The sequence below is a fragment of the Varanus komodoensis genome, unplaced genomic scaffold (assembly GCF_004798865.1).
Source record: "Varanus komodoensis strain SLA01 unplaced genomic scaffold, ASM479886v1 scaffold7_1, whole genome shotgun sequence".
NCBI classification, from domain to species: Eukaryota; Metazoa; Chordata; class Lepidosauria; order Squamata; family Varanidae; genus Varanus; species Varanus komodoensis.
Genome location: NW_025336479.1, coordinates 13,831,459 through 13,851,085, shown reverse-complemented (window position 1 = coordinate 13,851,085; position 19,627 = coordinate 13,831,459). Strand labels below are relative to the sequence as shown.

At 43.8% G+C, this 19,627-nt stretch overlaps 1 protein-coding gene across 1 annotated transcript in view; it reads right to left on the bottom strand.

Moving 5' to 3' along the window:
• GABRA6 (gamma-aminobutyric acid type A receptor subunit alpha6) overlaps positions 1-19,228 on the bottom strand; it is a 41,603-nt gene extending 22,375 nt beyond the window's left edge. Inside the window, exons 1-8 of the mRNA XM_044453785.1 lie at positions 19,191-19,228; positions 18,877-19,016; positions 18,134-18,201; positions 14,615-14,835; positions 14,444-14,526; positions 6,790-6,933; positions 5,776-5,928; positions 4,408-4,667 (exon numbers count right to left, since the gene is read on the bottom strand). Coding sequence (XP_044309720.1) covers positions 4,408-4,667; positions 5,776-5,928; positions 6,790-6,933; positions 14,444-14,526; positions 14,615-14,835; positions 18,134-18,201; positions 18,877-19,016; positions 19,191-19,228 — 1,107 coding nt within the window. The remainder of the gene's footprint in view (positions 1-4,407; positions 4,668-5,775; positions 5,929-6,789; positions 6,934-14,443; positions 14,527-14,614; positions 14,836-18,133; positions 18,202-18,876; positions 19,017-19,190) is intronic.
• Between the last annotated feature and the right edge of the window lie 399 nt (positions 19,229-19,627).

The following is a 19,627-nucleotide window of genomic DNA, read 5'->3' as shown; positions in this document are numbered from 1 at the left end:
AGACAAAAACAACACAGAGATATTCATAAGCAAAAGCCAATCCTTCTTCTTCTGTGCTTGCTTTCAAAGGCAAAGGGCTACACAGTTAGATTGGACACTTTTTTGGACAGAGCTGTCCAAGAAAAGTAACCTGGGCATTTTATTTATGTACTATATTTTGCGGATTTTCAGGTGCCTTTCATTCCATTGTCCATGCACTTGGATTCTGTGCAAATGCCCTTATGCAAAATCACACTTCCAAAAGTGGGCAAATTCTCCCCAAATGCATACTATATGGGTAAAGGTCATAATGGTTTCTTCACTTCTGTGGTCCTATGTATAATTTACATTCGCAGGGCCTATTCAGACATGAGACGTACTTGCATTCAAAGAACACTGGTGGGGGGCGAGGGGGATCACACATGTTCCCAGTATCCCCAACTCCCCCCACAATTACCAACATTCACACAATTAATAGGATTTAAAGCAGACGATTGACAACTTCTGGGGTCTGCAGGCTACACTGCAAACCCACCACTGCTGAAGTTTCTATGGCAGCAGAGAAACCCAGCAATGATTGCAAGTGAAACTGCATGTCAAGTAGGCTTCTGGGAGGGTGATTCTGTTCGCAAATGAAGGCACATGCTCCCTCATAGAAATGTACAACAATTTAATAGGAGTTTGCAGAACAATCCAACAAGCACTGTTTATAATCCCAACTGTGAACCCTGCATGAGAAAATGGGTGCATTTTAGAGACAAACTTCCAAAAATGTGCACTTTTCCCAATTAAAAGTGCATTTTTATGATTTATAAATCTCACTTATAGACATGAACAAGTGAGCTTCAGGGGCAAATTCAGAAAACTTCCATGAGCTTAAGCATCATAGGTTTGCCATCACTACTCCTTGCATACCTTGCTCAAAGACAATCACCATTACAAATTTGGGGGCAGGAGGGGGACAAGCTGCAAAGATGGACATGGGGAACCGCAAGCAGACGACGTGCCATGTGTTGCCCACCATGGTTCTAAAGGCTGAATTGATGTAGACTCAGCCTCACAACTGGGAAACTTGCGCACATCATACTCCTGACTGCAGGGTGGATTCTGAGTACATTCAGTGGAAATGCATGAAGCTCGGAAGTGGAGGGGTTGCTGGGACCTTGCCACACTTCCTCAGTCCAGTCTGAGACCAATGAAGAGTCCAGCTTGTTTGCCCTTTGGTGAATTTTGCCTGGTCCTAATGAAGGCATTACCTGACTTTGAATTTGGGATTTTTCTTTACATAGCAACACACATTCCTTGGATTTGCATATTCTTTAAAAACTATAAGCATATACCCAGATAAAACTGCCCTTTCCCACGGACCACCACCTGCACGGTGTGCAGTAAAGGACTGACCCAAGGCTGCCCGAAGACCAGCAAATGCTTTGCCACACCTCTAGTCAAGCCACACAGGAGCCAGGGTTGGTTGGATCATTTTGTACCTGAGGCAGAAAATTCCACAAAAGCCTCTCCCAGGCAGTACAAGTACAGCAATCATAGATTCCTCAACCTATTGCTTCCTCAACCTATTCCTAACCATTTGCTTTCTTTTCACGACACCCAAAACCAGTTGCCCGGAGCACCAGACAGCCTGTCTCCATAAAAAGATGAAACAATGGTAACCTCTACAGCTCAAAAACAGGAGATTCTACTGAAATCTCCATCTTCTTAGCGGCAAACAGATATGACTCAACCACAAATTCAGTCTTTGTAAAACCTACACAGCTTGATCATCAGCCACATGACTGGCCACCTACACTTCAGCAGCCTCGAAGCTCAATAACCTGGGCACAGAGCGAATGGCACAAGTACAAACGAAGAAGGAAAGAGGTGGATGGAGGATGTAAATTCTGAGAACTAACCCAGTCCAACTCCTCCTAGATGGAAGCTTTCCATTCTTCACATTCACACCCACTAACAATAACTTTAATACACCAACCCTTGTGTTTCTCATAACAATGGCAGATACTTTGGCAGAACAGGAATCTTATCGGAGGAGAAACAATGATGGGTAGCAGCTACCACAACCTGTTAAGAGAAGTTTCCTTGCGCTTTGAGGGCAAACTGAAGAAAGATTAAATGAGATGGAGTTATTGAGCAACTAGTCTAATGTCATGTAGCCCTCAAAGACCCAAATATTACTGTAAAGCTGCACCACAACTGTAGGAGTGAATATTGTATTATTTCTTTAATGTTTCCAGAATTCAGAGACAGACAGACAATTTCGGAACAGAAGTAAAGGAGTAAATCATTTGCATTAAGTGATTTTGAGAGTGTGACTTAGGAAAGCATGCAACCACTAGTATCATGCAAAATTTGTTTTCCTGCCTTTGATTAAATTAACCTGGGAAATAGCCTAAAAGACACTCCACCTCCCTGTATTCTGTACTCATAATCACATATATGGAAAAGAATCCTCATAACACTCACCCCATATTTACAAGTTGGCAAAATCCTTTACTTCTCTGTAACCTCCACCTTCTGTTCCTGCAGACCATCTATTAATTTATCTAAATTCCTCAAGGATATCTACACCTGTGGACATCACTATATTTTGCAGTAGTGAATCAATTCCCTAAGTTAATTTATGTATTGAATGAAGAAAGATTTCTCTTCTCTCCCTGGAATCTACTAGAAATCAATTTCATCAAGTGTCCATGAGTTTTAGTCAGACACAGAGAAATTCCACCATGTCCAATTCTGGATCCCAATGCAATGTTCTCCTTTAGTTGTATTTTTAATATAAAAATTGGAGTTTATTTTTTATTCACAGGAATCCGCTTGATCATTTTAGTGACTGTTCTCCACCTCTTTCACAAGAAAAGATGCATGTCTTTTCTGAAGCAGGCTATCCAGAAATGGGATTGAATTTGTATAAATGTCAGCTAAAGAGAACACAGAAGTGCAGATTCTGTGCAACACAGGTGGCATCAAAGAAAAGTCAGGAAGGGAGCAAGGGCTTTCCAAGAAATGGGGCAATAAACAAGATGCTTCTCCTTTTCACTGCCTTCTGACTGCCTTAGTAACAGAGATGTTGACTCTTAGGACTGAATTTCATTTTGGAGAAGTTTTCAGTGACCACATTCCAAGAGTGAGTAGAGCTAAAGGCAGAGAAGATTTGAGTAAAGCCTAAAGGAATGGGACCAAAAATACCCATTGCTTCGAATTCTTACTGGCAGTTGCTAAACCCTAGAAGAGATATTTTGACCTTTGCGAAAAGGGGAAAAAACTGCACAGAAGCCAAGAAACTATCCGACCATTGTGTGGTTGAGGGAAATAGGGCTGATGTCAAGGGAAAATTTGATGGGTCTACTTTTAGTGTAACACTGGTGTAGAAAAGGGAGTTTCAGAATGTGCAGGAGTGCTGTGCTATGTTTTTGCACCTGGTAATCTTGGGTAAAAGGAAATAGGTAATCAGGTGGTAGAAGAATGAAAGAGGGAGGCAAAATCTCAAGGTACAAATCTGGACCAGGAAGATATTTAGAAGAAGGAAGGAAAGACTTGGCCTAGACTGCTGCAGCTGCTAAGGCAGGGGTCTCAAACTCAACTGACCTGGAGGCCGCCGGAAGTAGAGTCTGGGTGAGGCTGGGCCGCATCAAGTACCCCACCACCGTGGTGGCGGTGGGCCGCTCATCCCACGTGGCTCCCGGAGGCCGGCCCAGGTGCCGCCGGCACTTTGAAGGCCACAGGGCCCCTCCCCCATGCCCCGCCCAGCCCAGCCCGGCAATTGGCCCGTGGGCCGCGAGTTTGAGAACCCTGTGCTAAGGCATTCTTCAGTTGTATCTCTTTTATACAGAACATGTACAACATTCGGATTCATTGGTGCAGCATCTTTTCTTTCTATGAAATAGTGCACTTTAGCACGAGTCGGGCACAGGGAGCTTCCAGTTCCATATCTTTGGCTTGGCTGCTTCCAACATAGCCAAACACATGTGAAGATGCCTAGTTTATGTAAAGTCTAATTTCCCTTCTTTCTCCCAGTGACCCTCCTAAAGAAAATGAGTTATGAACTGATCCAAGAATATCTGGCCAGTGCACATCCCCTTGAACAGTATTCTCCATGACCTGACATTGCTCAAGAATGTGCCTTACATAATTCCTTACATGAAAACCTGAATGGCAGGAAAATATTATTCTAATAAAACAGATGCAGAATAACCTCTCCACTGATCTCTTAAAATACAAAACAACACCCACTCTGCTTCACTTTCAGTTTGAGAAGTTTTGAGCAACCACTTATTTAACTCATGAATGGATGATGCACTTTGGTTATATAATCTCTTCCAGACTAAGATCACTTTAATATTGTTCAATTGTTTGGCATTCACTACTTTGGCTGTCTCTTCCTATTCAATGCTTATTATCAGAAATGTGAGCAATTACCGAGACTATCTCGTCCTCCGCCGGTACGGTAGCTGCTGAGAGCGCGGCTGCTAGTGCGGCGGCCCTGGCTGCCTTCCTCATCGCTCTCTGAGTCTGAAGATTCGTAAAGTAGTTGACAGCTGCAAACTCGATAAGCGCGGAGAAGACAAAGGCAAAGCACACTGCAATGAACCAATCCATGGCAGTAGCATAAGACACCTTGGGCAAAGAGTGGCGGGCACTGATGCTCAGCGTGGTCATCGTTAGGACAGTAGTGATCCCTGCAAAATAAGATGAAAAGGAAGATGTCCGTGACTGTCTTTTTGTAGGCTTGCTAGTTCTATGAATCCCCAGACTCGCCTCCATTTGTGCCACGTACCTTTTCAGCCAATTAACTGATTTACAGCCTGAGCTCTAAGTCATGCTTACTTAAAAGGAGGGCCAAGTCATTCAGCTTGAAACTCTACGGAACTGTGCTTAGTACCACAATTGTGTGTGCTTTGCTCCAGGGATACTGAACCACAAGCCCATGGGTCAAATCCACCCCACTAGCAAAGCCCCAGTGTGCTTCCCTGGGATTGCCCGGATGTCTGGACTATCTTCCCATGGTCCCATTCTTTTTTCCATGACTTCCTTTTGTGATTTCCTACATTGCAAAAGGATGAAAAGCCTCTTCTAACCTAAAATATGCTAGTATTTGTGTTATTTTGGTCCTATGTCTTTGCATTTGGCTTCTCACTGAAATGCTACTCCCAAGAATGTCTCCTAAATTGAATTCAGCCCTTCGCCTGAAAGAAATTTGACATCCCTATGTTACTCAAACGCCTTACCGCTATCAGTGACCTTACTTCTTAGTATAGTATGCACAGAACTGCAGCCTTAGGGTGAAATCCAAAGTATATTTACTAAGAGAATCTCCACTGTCTGACCACTCCCCAGCCACAGTTTAACCCTACCTGTAATTGCTTAAAGTCACTGCCATTGATTCATTGGGATCAGTTTAACCCTCAATACTTTAATTCCTCTGTTAAAGTCCTTAAAAACAACAACCTAATTGTCTATCACAATAGAGCAGCAGGTACAATATATTGACTGAATGGAAATGAATGAAGATAATGAGAAAAAAGCATGAATAGCAGCCCCAGTTCTCATTGAAACAGATTCTTTGTTGATCCACAATGCAATGAGACAAAATTGCAGTGGTAATGCATAGAACATGTGTCTGTATGAGATAGTAGCCTATTCGTCTTTGTAGAGGCAACAGAACAAATGAAACCAATAGTCACCAAACACACATGCACATGCACGCACACACAGAAGCAATGGGAAAAGATGGGAAAATATAATGACAAAGTGCATTTTCAGGCACAGATCATAACACCGGCATACCAAAAACTGTCCTAGCTGGAACAGACTCCTTATTAATCCAGAAAGACACCTGTGAAAGGACAACTGTCATGATGCAAGGAGTATATATCTGTATCATGAAGTAGCCCATCTTCCTTTGTAAGTGGAAATAAACAGTCATTATTACGTATTCACCTGTCAGGAAACAAGTATAGCGGTGTTATAGAATCTTGGAACATTGCAAATAACCAGTCAAGTGGGGCTGTATTTAATATTATATGGTAAGAAAGCTGCATTTCGTGACATGAACCAAATTGCACAAATAGAATAAATGTGCATATTCCACTCTAGACCAGTTTGCATTTTGTGTTTGCATTTTGCATACCAGTTTTTCTAGTCATTAGGAAGGTACAATGAGCTGCATAGCGTACATTAAAGCCCTGAGCACATGAAAGGTCTATTCCACCAAGCTTTCATCCTGCCAGATTCCATCTGGCATCATCCACAAAGTTTCAAGCAGAAACCTCCAAACTCTATCGGCTAATCTTCCTTTAAAAAAACAAAACACAAAAACTGTAACTCTAAATTCGGTATCCAATTCTGCATTTTTCCCCTGTGCTCCTGCAGCACACACCATCATGCAAATGAGTGGTCTTATTTAGTTAGCATTATAGGCAGTCCCAGATCTGAAACTGAGAGGCAAAGATTGATTTGTATTGCTCATGACACCGTACTTGTCTTCAACCTAAATTGGCTTTCTGCATCACAGCAAAGCAAGTAAACCTGGAATGGAAGCAGCACTCAGAACCCCTGGCAACTGGGTTGTTAACATTCTTCCCATGTAACTAGGAGCTGGGCCCATGTGCCACTGCACATAAGGAGACAACCTATGCTGTGTGCTTGCAAAAGCACCATGCTCAATACCAGAGGAAGTCAGTGGAACTTTCCCAGAAGATTTAGACTAATCAAGCTCACTAAATGTGATCAGAAACTCAATTCAGTTACTTCAATCGCCATTTTCCAACATTAGCACTCCACACACAGCTGCACTCTTACCTGTATTGGATTTTATTGTTTCACTAGAGACTGTTTGCCCTATCAGGTCATACTGCAGAAGACTGGAAGATTCTTGTGGTATTTCCACGGAATACAATGGTCCTTTTTTCCAGGTGTAAATAATCTCACTTTTAGGATAGGCATCTGAGCCGAGAGAGGGGGAGAGAGAGAGAGATCTTTGTTATGTATTGATTGCATTTAATGTTGGGTGCCAAATGAAATAGCAAATTTGTATTTTCGTAGGCGCTGTGAGAGCACACAGTGTAGTGTGATCTTTGCTCTGTGAGCGGTTCTTCCCAGAAACAAACTGTTCCACCGTGTTACTAATCATGTCCTCCAGATTCATTCAATACTGGCTTGGAGCAGGTTATAGAGTACTTTGGCTTCTGGGGCTCCCAGTTGCCTCAATATTCCAAATGGAAAGTGAGTACTTAAAACTGTTGTGGTGAAAGACATTCTATATTGTTTGCTAAACTGAAAGCTAATGATTCAAGCAATTTCTATTTCTGTGCATGTATTTGCATGAGCTTCTGTTATATGTGCACCATTCAAATCAGTGGACAGTGTGGTCAACTATGAACGGCAAGAGGTATAACTTACAATTATTCTATATCAACATCCACAAGAGAAACACAGCGCTCATTCACCAGTCTGTACTCTTTTAGATGCCCATTATGTTTACTTTGTGTGCATATAAGCTTCATGCAGAACTTGCACCAACTGCAACACTGGTATTTAATCGGCATTCAGCTCCAATGGGTAATAGCCAAGTTAAGTTAGCTGGACTGAATCTTCAGTAGACTTTAAGTCATCAAAATCGCCTCACTGATTTCAAGGGGTTCTCAGTGCAATTAGCTTGGTCTGGTTTTGTCTATACTTTGGCTGGATTCATACAAACAGCAAACAACCCTATGCTGCTTCCACAGTGCATGATTTTTTGCCCAAACTTACTGGCCAGATGTTGACCTGGTTACCAAGGCAGTACAGCTTCTGCACTCCCCATTCTGCACCCCGCCCCCGCAAGCCTTGCATGCATCCTAGGAGTCAGGAGCATGCCTGCTAGTCTACAACACTTCCCAGCTGCCCCAGCCTCCACATATTTTTTATGAAATGAAAATAAAAAGTTTCGCCATGACCCCTCTCTCCTCCGCCATGTATTTTTGCACTGTCTCCCTACTGTCAAAAGTAAACAGAGAGATGGACCCATTTCTTGTCCTATAGAATAAAGTGAGCAATGACACATCAGTTGCTAGAGAGCTGAGGGCAGTACAGATTGAAGGCTAGAAGCAGCCATTTCCACCACTGCTCTTGACAGGGGCTCTATGGTGTTCCCAAAGCAATAATGGTAAAATGTGATTCTAGGTTCTGAAAACCAAAGGAGCCACAGTGAAGCAGGGAAACCTTAGTCTTTCTGTGGTTTCAGAAAACTAATCCTACCACATATGAATTCCAGAACTGGGTCTGGACAGCATAACAAACCCACAACTGTAAGATTTCACCATGGCTGTTCATATCATGCAAACCCACCCACTGAGTGAGTGGGTAAATGGCTGGCCAATTTAGGACAATGCCTCAGACATCTGATGGAACGTGCTTTAGTCCTCAGAAGCATGTGCTACAATAGAAGTGCACTCCTGTGTTCAATTTCCTAAAAATATGCCCCATCATTCTCAATGAGCCCCACCCAGTTCGTAAGCACGGATGGGAGAGTGCTTTCAATCTGTTGGTCTTCCAGGTGTCATAAGCTGCTGCTTTTGCTGCAACAACTTATACAGCAATTACTCTGGAAGCCAATGAAACTTAATACCATGATTCCAACACAATGCCTCCATTTTGCCAAATAGACCTTTACTTCTAGCAATATCAACAGTATACACCAGTGTGGTGTGGTGGTTAAGAGCATGGGACTGGGACTCAGAGGATCCGGGTTCTAGTCCCCGCTCAGCCATGGAGCCAACTGGGTGACTTTGGGCCAGTCACAGACTCTCAGCCCAACCTACCTCACAGGGTTGTTGTTGTGGGGATAAGATGGAGGAGGAGATGTAAGCTGCCTTGAGCCCTTTGTAGGAAAAAGTCAGGATATAAATCGGAAAATAAATAAATAATCGTAAGTCACTGATGATGCCAGCAGAAGCTACTGTATGTTTCTTTTTTCCCCTTTCAGTGTCACCAGCACACCAGTGGCTGAAAGAGATGAGGTGGGGCGTCCTTTAGGATCAATGCCTGTGTGTAGTTTCTGTATAGTAGAACAATTCTACTACCCTTTCTGTGTAGTAGAACAATTAGGTTTTTGACACCATCCTCGGGCATCATCCCCGCTTCCATATAATCAGGTAAACAAGTTCACATTCTTTCAATTTAGCCAAAGAGGAATACTGGAGCAGTTTCTACCTTTTGGACTGGCCACAAGTATCCCTTTCTCTGTCAAACTCAGCAGGAAAGAAGACTGAAAACTCAAAAGGCAGTCCAGGCAGGATGCTTTCTTTCCCCTTCTGTTTGGGCAAGAAATTCTGACGCAACTTAAGACAAACTTGTTTTCACATCCTAATGCAAACTCCTTGAGACAGCTATTTTTTGCCTGAAACAGGTTATCTTCCATCCCTAACTAGCAATTCCAGGGTTTAATATGGAATGTGAGTGCAGGTGACACAAGTGCAGTGTGGCTTGCCAAACTTCTGTCTTACCATTAAGTCATCCTTGCGCAGCACTTTCCCCAGGCAAATAGTGGAGCCAGAAAATAAGGGAGGGAACAGCATGTAACCTCTTCCTTCTTCTACACCAATCTAGCTGAACATGCCTTTACCCCAGAGTGAAGTCTACTGCTGCAAACATTGTTTCTGAGGACTGCAGAGTTTCATTGGTGATTTCCCCCAGTATGTACGCGCACACTGTGAATTTGCAGATGCATTGTAATTTACGTGCACTACTTTTCCATGCGATGACAACTCAAGATTGGTTGAAAATGGGTCACTTATATTAACACTGAAATCCAGACTTAAAGGACAACTGTTTTTCTGGCTTGCCTCCCTACTAGACAACCTAGAGGTCTAGCTTGGAAACAGTGCTAAACTGCCCAGGAACACAGAATCCCTGAATTGTTTAAATACTTCCACTTGCAGCAGGAGCTGCAAGCAGAAGCAACCAGCCCATATGAACTAACACACTCACTCTTTCCCAGAACAAACCAGGCTGCTGGAATAAGCTTTTTATTCTCACGTTGGAGTAAGCACATTCTGAAAGTATGGATTTACAGATGCTTTATTCTCTATAATTAATTATATAATGGTTGAGTGTACATGTCACAACAAGCAACCTTGTTTGATTTCCACGGCATGTTTCCACCCTTCTTGCTCACTCCTCCTGATAGTGGCACATATCCCATCAGCCACCACCCCTGAAATTCAACCCCTGGTTGGCTGGAGCAGCTCCTGCTCTTTCCAGGGAACTCTCTGATACCTCCATACTGGAACAGTCGAAACCACAATGTCATGTTTGGACCGCCAGAGAAACCACGGTGAAGCATGGAAACCACAGAACAGGCCATTCTTCCTTACTGTGGTTTCTGAAAACCAAACATACCATGCTGAAATACCATGACAGGGTTTGGACAAGATGACAGACCATCTTGCACAAGCAACCACAGTAACCTGTCAGGTTGTGGAAACCCACCCAACATATGACTAACAATGAATAGGATAAGCAGCACAGAGGCTATGAGAGTAGCAGGAACATTTTCTGCCTCTGTGAAACAATAGGTCTAAGCACCATTTTGAAAGACAATATGACATCACTATCATGCGGTCTAACTTGGATCCCAAAATCTCTACAGGTAGAGATAAAATAACATGAACCAGGAAAATATTTTTGCCTTGCCAGTCGCAACTGATGAATTTCAGGCTGAAAAATACCTAAGCAAATTATAGTCATGTGCAAATGGCCTTTCACAATTCTCCATCCTGTAAGTGGGCAAAGAACATTTCAGCTGTATTTTTTCTAAGGGTGAAGAAATTCTTCAACAATTTCTTGGAGACTGACTTTGCCACCAGCTGTGGCTATAACAGAGTGTCCTTCCTTTCCCAAAAGCTTTTGGTTCTTTGGAAACAGCAGCAACTTGGTCACCATGTGCCCATACCTACTGTCATTCCAGGGCATTATGTGGAATGGTGAGAAGTCAGCCACTATGGCGGGCAAGATGGTGGATAAAATTCTGCAAAATGGCCTTCTATCTCTAGGGGAGTAAGAAAAAGCAACATTTCAGAAAAATAAGAATGTTTGGCTCAGCTCTGATTAGGAGTTCAAACCCTTGCACAGCTTCTCCCAAATACTGCATTTCTATGGGGTGATTGTGAAAACATCTGGCCTCAAATACAAATGCATATAATCCCAATCCTTTCCCAAAAACCCATGGCAGGTACAAAGAAAATGATGGTGTGTCCAGCTCTGAGGAAGAGATGGAGATTGAACCATATCAAAACCTGCCTTACAATTTCCCCAAAGTTTTCATCCTTAATGAAAGAGACTTTCATTTTCATCATTCTCAAGATGCACTGATTTTTCTTTTTTGGGGGGGTAGGGTTTTTTAACTCTACTGTGTAAAAGATGGTGCTGTGTGTACTTGTTTCAATGTATCTCTCATTCTGCTAGCTACTTGGCTGTCTGTGCTTCCTAAGCTGAAAACGTCACCTGAAGAAAGCACTACTTTTTGGTTAATGGAGCAGGATATAAATCAAATAAATAAATACATTTCTTCTGGGCTTTAACTGAGATGCAGGTAGCCAGGGAGGCTGCAAGCCGCCAGTAGAATGACTACACAATGAAATACTTGCACATGCTTCCCAGACACATCATAACTAAGCACAAGATCCCTGCTCTAAACCTGTGAAAAACTGACTGAAATTCTTTCCACTGAAATGTTTTTTTAAAGTAATTTCCTTTCTACTAAATTGCATGAAAATGGAAATGAAAATTTCCATCTTCCAAGGATGGAAACATATTTATAAAATGCATGCCACTCTAAATTTATGTTTTACAAATTATTTAGTGTTTTTGAAAAAAATAAATCAGCTGGGTAAGACTTGTTCCTTCAACTCATTGAAGGGAACCTTGCAATTAATTAGTTCAAGTGATAATTTCATAACCAAAACAGTATAGCAACATGGATGCAGAGCGGCAGTCTCTCACTCACTGCAGGTTTGTACTGGAGCCATTGTCATGTTTGGGCCGGGGGGGGGGGGCGGGGGGGGGGGGGGGCAGCCCAATCTTTTGAAGCTCCTTCCAGTTTCTCACACACAGCAAAAGAAACGGGGTGGGGGGGTTCAGGAGGGGAAGGCGAGGACATGCAGGCCCAGTCCATGACCCAGTAAGGAGGTACTGGGAGAGGCAAGCTGCTCAGCTGGAAAATCTCCATCATTCTCACGGTACTGTTCTCCAAAGGCGAGAACTCCCCTAAGAGTGGTGCCAGCAGCCATACAGAAAGGAAGGAACCAAGCTGAAGTTTCCAGTTTGGACTGAGCTTTGCACAGGAGTCAAAGCTTCTCCTTCCAGCATTGGTAAAAGACTATTCAGAGTTAAACTGTTCTGGTAACTGTGGCATAAAAGAACATTTCATATAACTGCCTTGTGTTCTGGAACCTGAGGGAAGGAGAGACGAACTCATGACAGCAGGATACATATGGAAAGAGAAGAAGTAGATCCATACAACAGGATGATCCATACTCAGGGGTTAAGTGCATGTTGACAATCAGTTGTTGATGTTGGGTTGTTGAATCCAGCTGCATTGCGAAGCTATGGCTTGTTAACCACAAGCAACCCATGAAAAGAACCCAAGGTTTATTGTTGGGTTGTGAACTGTGGCCTGTTTACCATGGTTTGTTTTCTTGGCTGGTTTCAGACAACACAATAGCCCATGGTTCAATAGCAACATGTCATTAGCTGAAGCTGGGGGTCAGACTATATGGCCCAGGAACCCCCTTCTGACTTGCTTTGTTTCTATGTTTCTTTCCTATTTCTTCAGGGTTTTTTATTTACTTAAAAATGATTAACTCTCTTTTCCTTGACAGCCATCTGGATAATTAAAATAGTTGGCAAAATAATGTTCTTCGCAGGCACGAAGACATATTCTCAGATAATAAAGAAATGTCTTATGAGCAAATTACTAATCAATTTTATGTTAAGTCTTTATTCCATCACTACTTTCAGAAATGCACTTGCCTGATATGGCAAAGGCACACGTTTATCATAGTAACAGAACACTGTTATGGAGCCACCGATTGCTATGGCTTCCCACCCACAATACTGTAGACACTGCTACCACCTCAGGCAAAGGAATCCAAGTGTGTTCTTCCTTCCCCATTCCCCTTACAGCCACCATGGAACGCACTCCATTGAATTGGCCTCCAAGAGTGCAGCAGGCTCCTCAGAGGGGTTCAGGGAGGGTAAAGGGGGCATGTTCCAGTGGCAGAAGAAGGAGACGAAGAGGCTTAGATCCACCAATTTTACATGAATCAATTTTGTATTTGTTAATTCCGGCTAAATAGATACATGCAAGAAAATGGAAACACAACCAGAACAAGGAACAGAAGATAGTTAAAGGTTATGTTCCTAGTAAAATCAGCTGCTTACCAAAATATGGTAAGTATAAAAAAGGCAGTTGAAGACCAGTAGTGAGTCATTATATGTATATTCAATATTAAAAATATAATCCTCAGGCAATAACCACATCTGTACCTTTTACGTCAATCCAGTACCTTCCCAAAACCTGACTGGACATACCTGCAAGTTTATTAAACTCGTCTAGAACAGACAAAATCCAGAAAGGCAGAGAGAAAAAGTGGTCAGAGTCAACCAATACTAGGCCAGAGGATGGTTGCCAGTTATGTATTATATGCTATACTTTGGAAACAGGTAACTGAATGCTTCCTGATGGAAGGTTCCTAGCACTATCAGTCCAAAAGCACTGTATTCCTAGTCCATCTTTTCTTCCTTAATGAATATTTTTCTAAAAACACACAAACAAAAATGATGGACACAGCAGAGAAAAGCAGAAGGGTTACAAACTGAAGGTGGCAATGGAAAGACCCCCTGTAATATTCTGGGAAGTAGGTGGGGCATTTCCAGAAGCACCAATCTGGGAACACCAAATATGACATTATTTTTTCAGGGTTCTTAAGGCCGAATTCTGTGCATCTTTAGACACAAAAACCACCACAAATCTTAGCACACATCCCACTTATAAACTAAGCTAAAACCAATCAGAGACAAGCCAGGCCTCCATAGCTCAGTTCTGACTCATATAAATGGGATTATAGCATACTCTTGTTTGTGACTGACACTGGCATTTTGTGCTGCAATGTTTCATATGCTTATACTTTAAATAAGTAAGTATTTGTAAACTCCATGTGTTATCACTGGCCATTTGGTTTAGTTTGTAAATTTTAGTGTGATGAATTCCTTCTTTAGGGCTTGTTTTTACATGTATTTGCAGTGTATTTTCAAATTTTAATTTAATTTAATTTGAAGCCCAAACATGGCAATCAGGGCAGCCTACTGAAGTTTATGCTATGTGAATATTTCAAACAACAGTGTATCAAGAGACCTATATTCTACTAACTAAGCTTTGTGTCTAATGAAAGATATGTACTATTTGCAGACTTACAGCTCCCAAACTTCAGTGGACAAGCATGCCCATCCATAGGGAAGTTTACCAGACGCATTGGACAGTCAGCATTGATGGTGAGTCTAAGAAGGACAAGAGGAGAGTTGAGGTGTGCAGCCTGAGCTGAATTAGCGTCAGAGGAAAAACAGGAAAAGTTGGGAGAGTTCTTACCTCATTGTGTAGAGAATGGTGCCATTTTGCATTATCCTGAAAAGTTTGTTAGGTGTTGTCATATTGTGAGCAATTGACTTCTTTCCATTTCTAAAAAAGGTGTCTGGTGTCCATATTTTGCTGACCATCAAATTGTTCAGTTTCAGAATTTCTGTAGGCCCACCAAATTTCAACCTTTCATCAATCCATGTTTGCCGAAAGAAAACATCCATCGTATATTCCTACGGAATAAGAAACCAGCCAAAGATCCATCAGGGCCAGACTTTCTGTTGAAGGCTGCATCCCCTTAAAGCCAATCCATCAGCGAACAAGACCAGAACCAAAGCAGAATAGGCCCACTCTCTGGCTTTGTACCTTCCTTTCTTTTTGTTTCTAACCTTTAAACACCCCTCCTTCTCCACCCCACTCTGTGACCTTCCTCCCCAGCTGATGGACTACTACATGAGGAAAAGATCACTCATCCCAGAGGTGTGAACTGACCCCTTCCAGAAGAGTTTTGAAATTAATCTGAGGGCTTCATGGAATTAGGACAGGGGCTGCACCAGGGCTTCATGTTCCCCACCCCCGTTTCGTGGTAACAGTACATGGTTGGAAAGCGTATGTTCTCACGTTAACCACATTTCATTCACTACTTAATCACTTTATCCCTATTATCCTTAAGTAGTTATTCAAAAGAGCCAACCCATGAAGGGAAAAGACCATCCCATTTCCTTAATCATTTCATGAAAAATAGCCCCAAATTAATCAGTGACTGGATATTTTACTATCAGTAAAACAGAGATCTTAATGAGTATCCATGAAGCACAGTGTAATTTCCCAATAGTAACATCTTAAGACAGATATGTGGCACAAATTTAGGACAAGGTAGGCTTTAATAACAGTTTAGACTGAATGGGGTAAAGAAAGTTTTCCTGGACTAAGAGCCGAGAGAAAGGGTGGAAATAGACTGAATGGGTTTTAGAAGAGTCATTTTGAGATTATGTATGAGGACATGATTCCAAGGGGGTTGGTCCATGAAAAAGAGGAGACAGGCCAGCCAACCACATCATGCTGCCTGAAGCAAGGCCCAAAAGGTTTCTGCACCTGTGGACCATCAGTTTAAAAGGTCTTGCTGCATATTCAATGCTGATTCCTGCTTCATCTATCCACTCTGTCCTGTCTTTATTTATATGCCTCCTTTTTAGCTGGTGTTTTTCATCATTATGCTCTGAAATCCTTCAAGATAATACACTGGTGATGTTTTTGGTGTCAGAATTAAAACCCAACTTCTGGGCCTCTACATACTCATCAAGGCTGTTGGACCATCAAAATCTTGCTTCTATAAGACCAGTTTAAATGCATAAGATTTGCACAACAGTTAAACCCTTGTTTTGTCCTATTCCCTTCCATTTTCAATTAGGCTTACACAGAACATATTTGTAATGGTTACCCATCATGTGTTATTGCTGGAATACACACACCCACACAAAATGGCAGACCTCTGCAATGCAAAATGGCATACTGTGACAGGAAGGGTTGGGATGATAGTGCTATTATTTATATTTATGTAATGGTAATAATTACATAATGCTATACTATATTATACTTTAATAGTACCTCTAAGTGGTTCACATATGGACATTAAAAATCAACAATAAAAAAGAGGAGAACCAGTAACAGGTCCTGAAAGCTTCCAAAGTCTACTGCTTTGCATCTCTGCCATAAAGCATCTCCAAACTCTTCTTCTGTAGGTCTACTCAGAAGAAGGACTGGCTTACTCGGTGTGCACAGGACTCCAAGGCAAGGCAACCATGAAGCTTCCAGGAAAAGTGAACAGACCAGGCTGGGCAAGGTCAGGAGCAGGTATGCACTTGCTAAAGTTCATTTTACCAATTATATTTGAGAGAGATGAAGCAGACAGGAGGAGGCAGAGGGTCACTACTTGGGACTGTTCCTCTATTACTTCCTAGACACTGCCACCACATCTACAAAACTCAAGGTAACTGAAACATAAGTTAACAGCCTCTGAGACAGTTAACATGGAGGCCTGCACTGAGCAGGGGGCTGGACCAAGGTCCTCTGGCCCCTTCCAGCTCTAATGTTCTATGATTACTTTTGGCCTCTTCCTCAGGGCCACATAAAAGGAGGAGAGGGTATGTTGGAGTATTTCACAGAATACTAAACCCTAAGTCTGAAAGTATAATTCTGTGTTCCCTTTGATAGAGCAGGTAGTAATTCTGAGTAGATAAACTGGCTATAGAAAGCTTCATCTCCATGGTTTCCTATTATTTAATCCTTGCCCCCACCCCAGCCTCACTAACTTTACGGCATTATATTTAGTAGTAATAGAAGAAGAACTGATGTCATTCATATTTGTGAGATTACACATTATGCTCCATATTTCAAATCCTTTCTGAGCGCATTACTGTGCAATTTGCAAGAACTTTTCAAAATCCTTTGTAGATAGGCTCTGTGGGCAGACAAAGAATCCTAACACCAGCACTTGGGTTTGAAAAGTCGCATTTTGCTAGCTTGATTTTGACCATATCCTCAAGCATGACAAGATGACACTATACAAGTCGACACTATACACTATACAAAGAAGCCTCCTTGATTTCAGGAAGGTTTGTTAGATAGAAAAGTTCAGCCTACATCCCACCAGTTTCAGTGGGAGATGCAAACATGACGGCAGCCTTGAAATGCTTGACAACTGATAGCAGGCACAAAATCAGGAAAATTCTAATTAGAAACTGAGTCCAGGTTCTGCAACGAAAGGGGTCCTAATGTCTCTGAGCAGGAGGACTAGGGTGTGCACTATCTATAGCAAATATAAGCACACGCACACGCACACACACGCACACACACACACACACTGATGACTCACACCCTGGTTCCATAACTGAGTGCCTGCTGCCATCTGCTCTTCCACTGAGCAAAAACATTCTCTCACTTAGTGTGAAGCGCATTTGGCCAAGTTTCCCTTCCAGCCTCTGAGCTCTGTTGCTGCGTAATTCTCTGCATTCTGGTGGTGGTGCAAACGCATGCAATCTTCTTACAGCACTGATGCCCTCTTAACCAACAAACCTGCCTTCCCACACAGGCCACAGCATATCTAAAAAGCCCATTCACTTGCACTGCAATGGAAGTGTTCCGATTGCACACGTGCTTTTAGCAGGCCACCCGTTCCCACAAGCAGGCAGCCAGCCACCCACATACACACAGGCACAAATACAGGCAGCGGTTATGCAAAACAGTTTCCCCGTGCAGCCGTACATTGTGAAATGCATTGCCGGGTCTCTGCAAGGCAGAGATTGTCAAGAAGATTAAAGCGAGTAATCTGCTCTAATGACTGTCCACTCAGATGTCACCGTAATGAATCCTAGAAAACAGGAGCAACGCAGGCTTCTTTGCAACTGAGGGACTTCAGGGCTGGAAAGGGAAAAGGGGGGCGCGCACAATTCACTGTGATTCAAGATGCATGTGAACTGCTAGGAGGGGGGATTCGGGGTGCGCGTCTGGGGTTGACGGGCGCATTCTTACCATTTCCACATCTGATACAGGACCAAAGCTGGTCACGTAGATGTCCGTCTTGACTTCCGTCACCGCTCCTGGGAAGCAGTTGGGGGGAAAGTTTGCATGAGCACCAGTGGGGGCGGGGAGAAATTTCAGTTGAGGAATTGCACATGTTATCAACCAGCAACACCGAGTTGTTGAGGCGACGCTTCGCTCTCCACTGCTCTTTGCTCCCCAACAGCAAAGGCACCCCGTTGCACCCCTCTCGCTAAAAGTAACTTGATTGCACGCAGTTAGCAAAGAGATGTAGTTGTTTCTTTTCGCCAGAGCCCAAAGTAGAATACTGGGAGCCTCGAGCGCGCAAAACTTCTGCAGGAGGAGCAGGAACCAAGTGAAATTTCACCCAACGGACTGGAGGAGCGCCGGAGTTCAGCTTCCCACCCGATCCTAGTTCTCGGAAACCTTCTAGAGGGCCGCAACTCTGTCCCCACCTCCCTGGGAGCACGCGCCATTGACCTCAGCGGGTCTTACTCCCGAAGAGGCGCGAGAAGGCGCGGCTCCGTCACTTTCCCTCCGACGGCTGGAGGCCCCACATGGTTGTCTTCGAGGGCTCTCTCCCCGGAGTGAGCGCGCCTAGACTGCAGCCTCGGTTCTCTGCAAGGGTGGCTGAGTGAGGGGGCCGCAGCGTTAGACGGCCAGGCAAGGTCGGAAGCAGCTCCTTCCTTCGCTTTCAAAGGCAGGGAGGAACAGGGAGTGCAAGGGATAAGCACCTGGGTTGCCTCTGCCTCCAAAGCCAGGTCGGAGCCGGTTGTCATAGCCGTCCAAGAGCTTGTCGAGGATGCGGGAGATGTTCTCGGAGTATAGGTCGCCCTCGTCGGCCACGGCGTCCATCGCCAGCACTTTGTGGAGGCTGCAAGGCAATCAAAGAGCTCGCCCGTCACCCGGCGCGCCCTCGCCCGCCCCCGCTCTTTGCGCACGAACTTGCCTCTCTTCTGCTCATCGTGCAGCCATCCCGGACGGACCCTCGCCCGCTCCCACCTGGGCCAGCAAGGGGAGAGTCTTGGGCAACTCGAGCTCTACTTACCCTACAGTGAGGCATATCCAAGAGAGCCACCCCGCCATGCCTGCCCCCAGGACCCCGATGCCGACCTGGTCAACTGGAGCAAGTTTCAGAGCCCATCTTCCTTCGTGGGGTGGTCCTCCCCTTCTGCTCGCTCCGCACCACCAGTAGTCAACCTGAATGTTAGTTTACTACTGGTCAACTGCGGCTGGACTTGGGCTGACCTCTCCCGTCCCTTGCAGCCCCACCTTCCTCTTGGGATGTGCGCGCGCGTGGGGGGGGGTCTGCTTTTCCCCCACCGGCCGTGCAGCCTCATCTGAGTGCTTCAGTTGTGGAATTACAGTTTGAAGGGACGGTGCTCGGTCGGAGTCCAGTGACAATAATCGAATAAGGCATTAGGGGAGATTAAAAGGAAGAAATCCACTGCTAGTTTTGGCATGGAATTAGCAGGGACCCGTTAG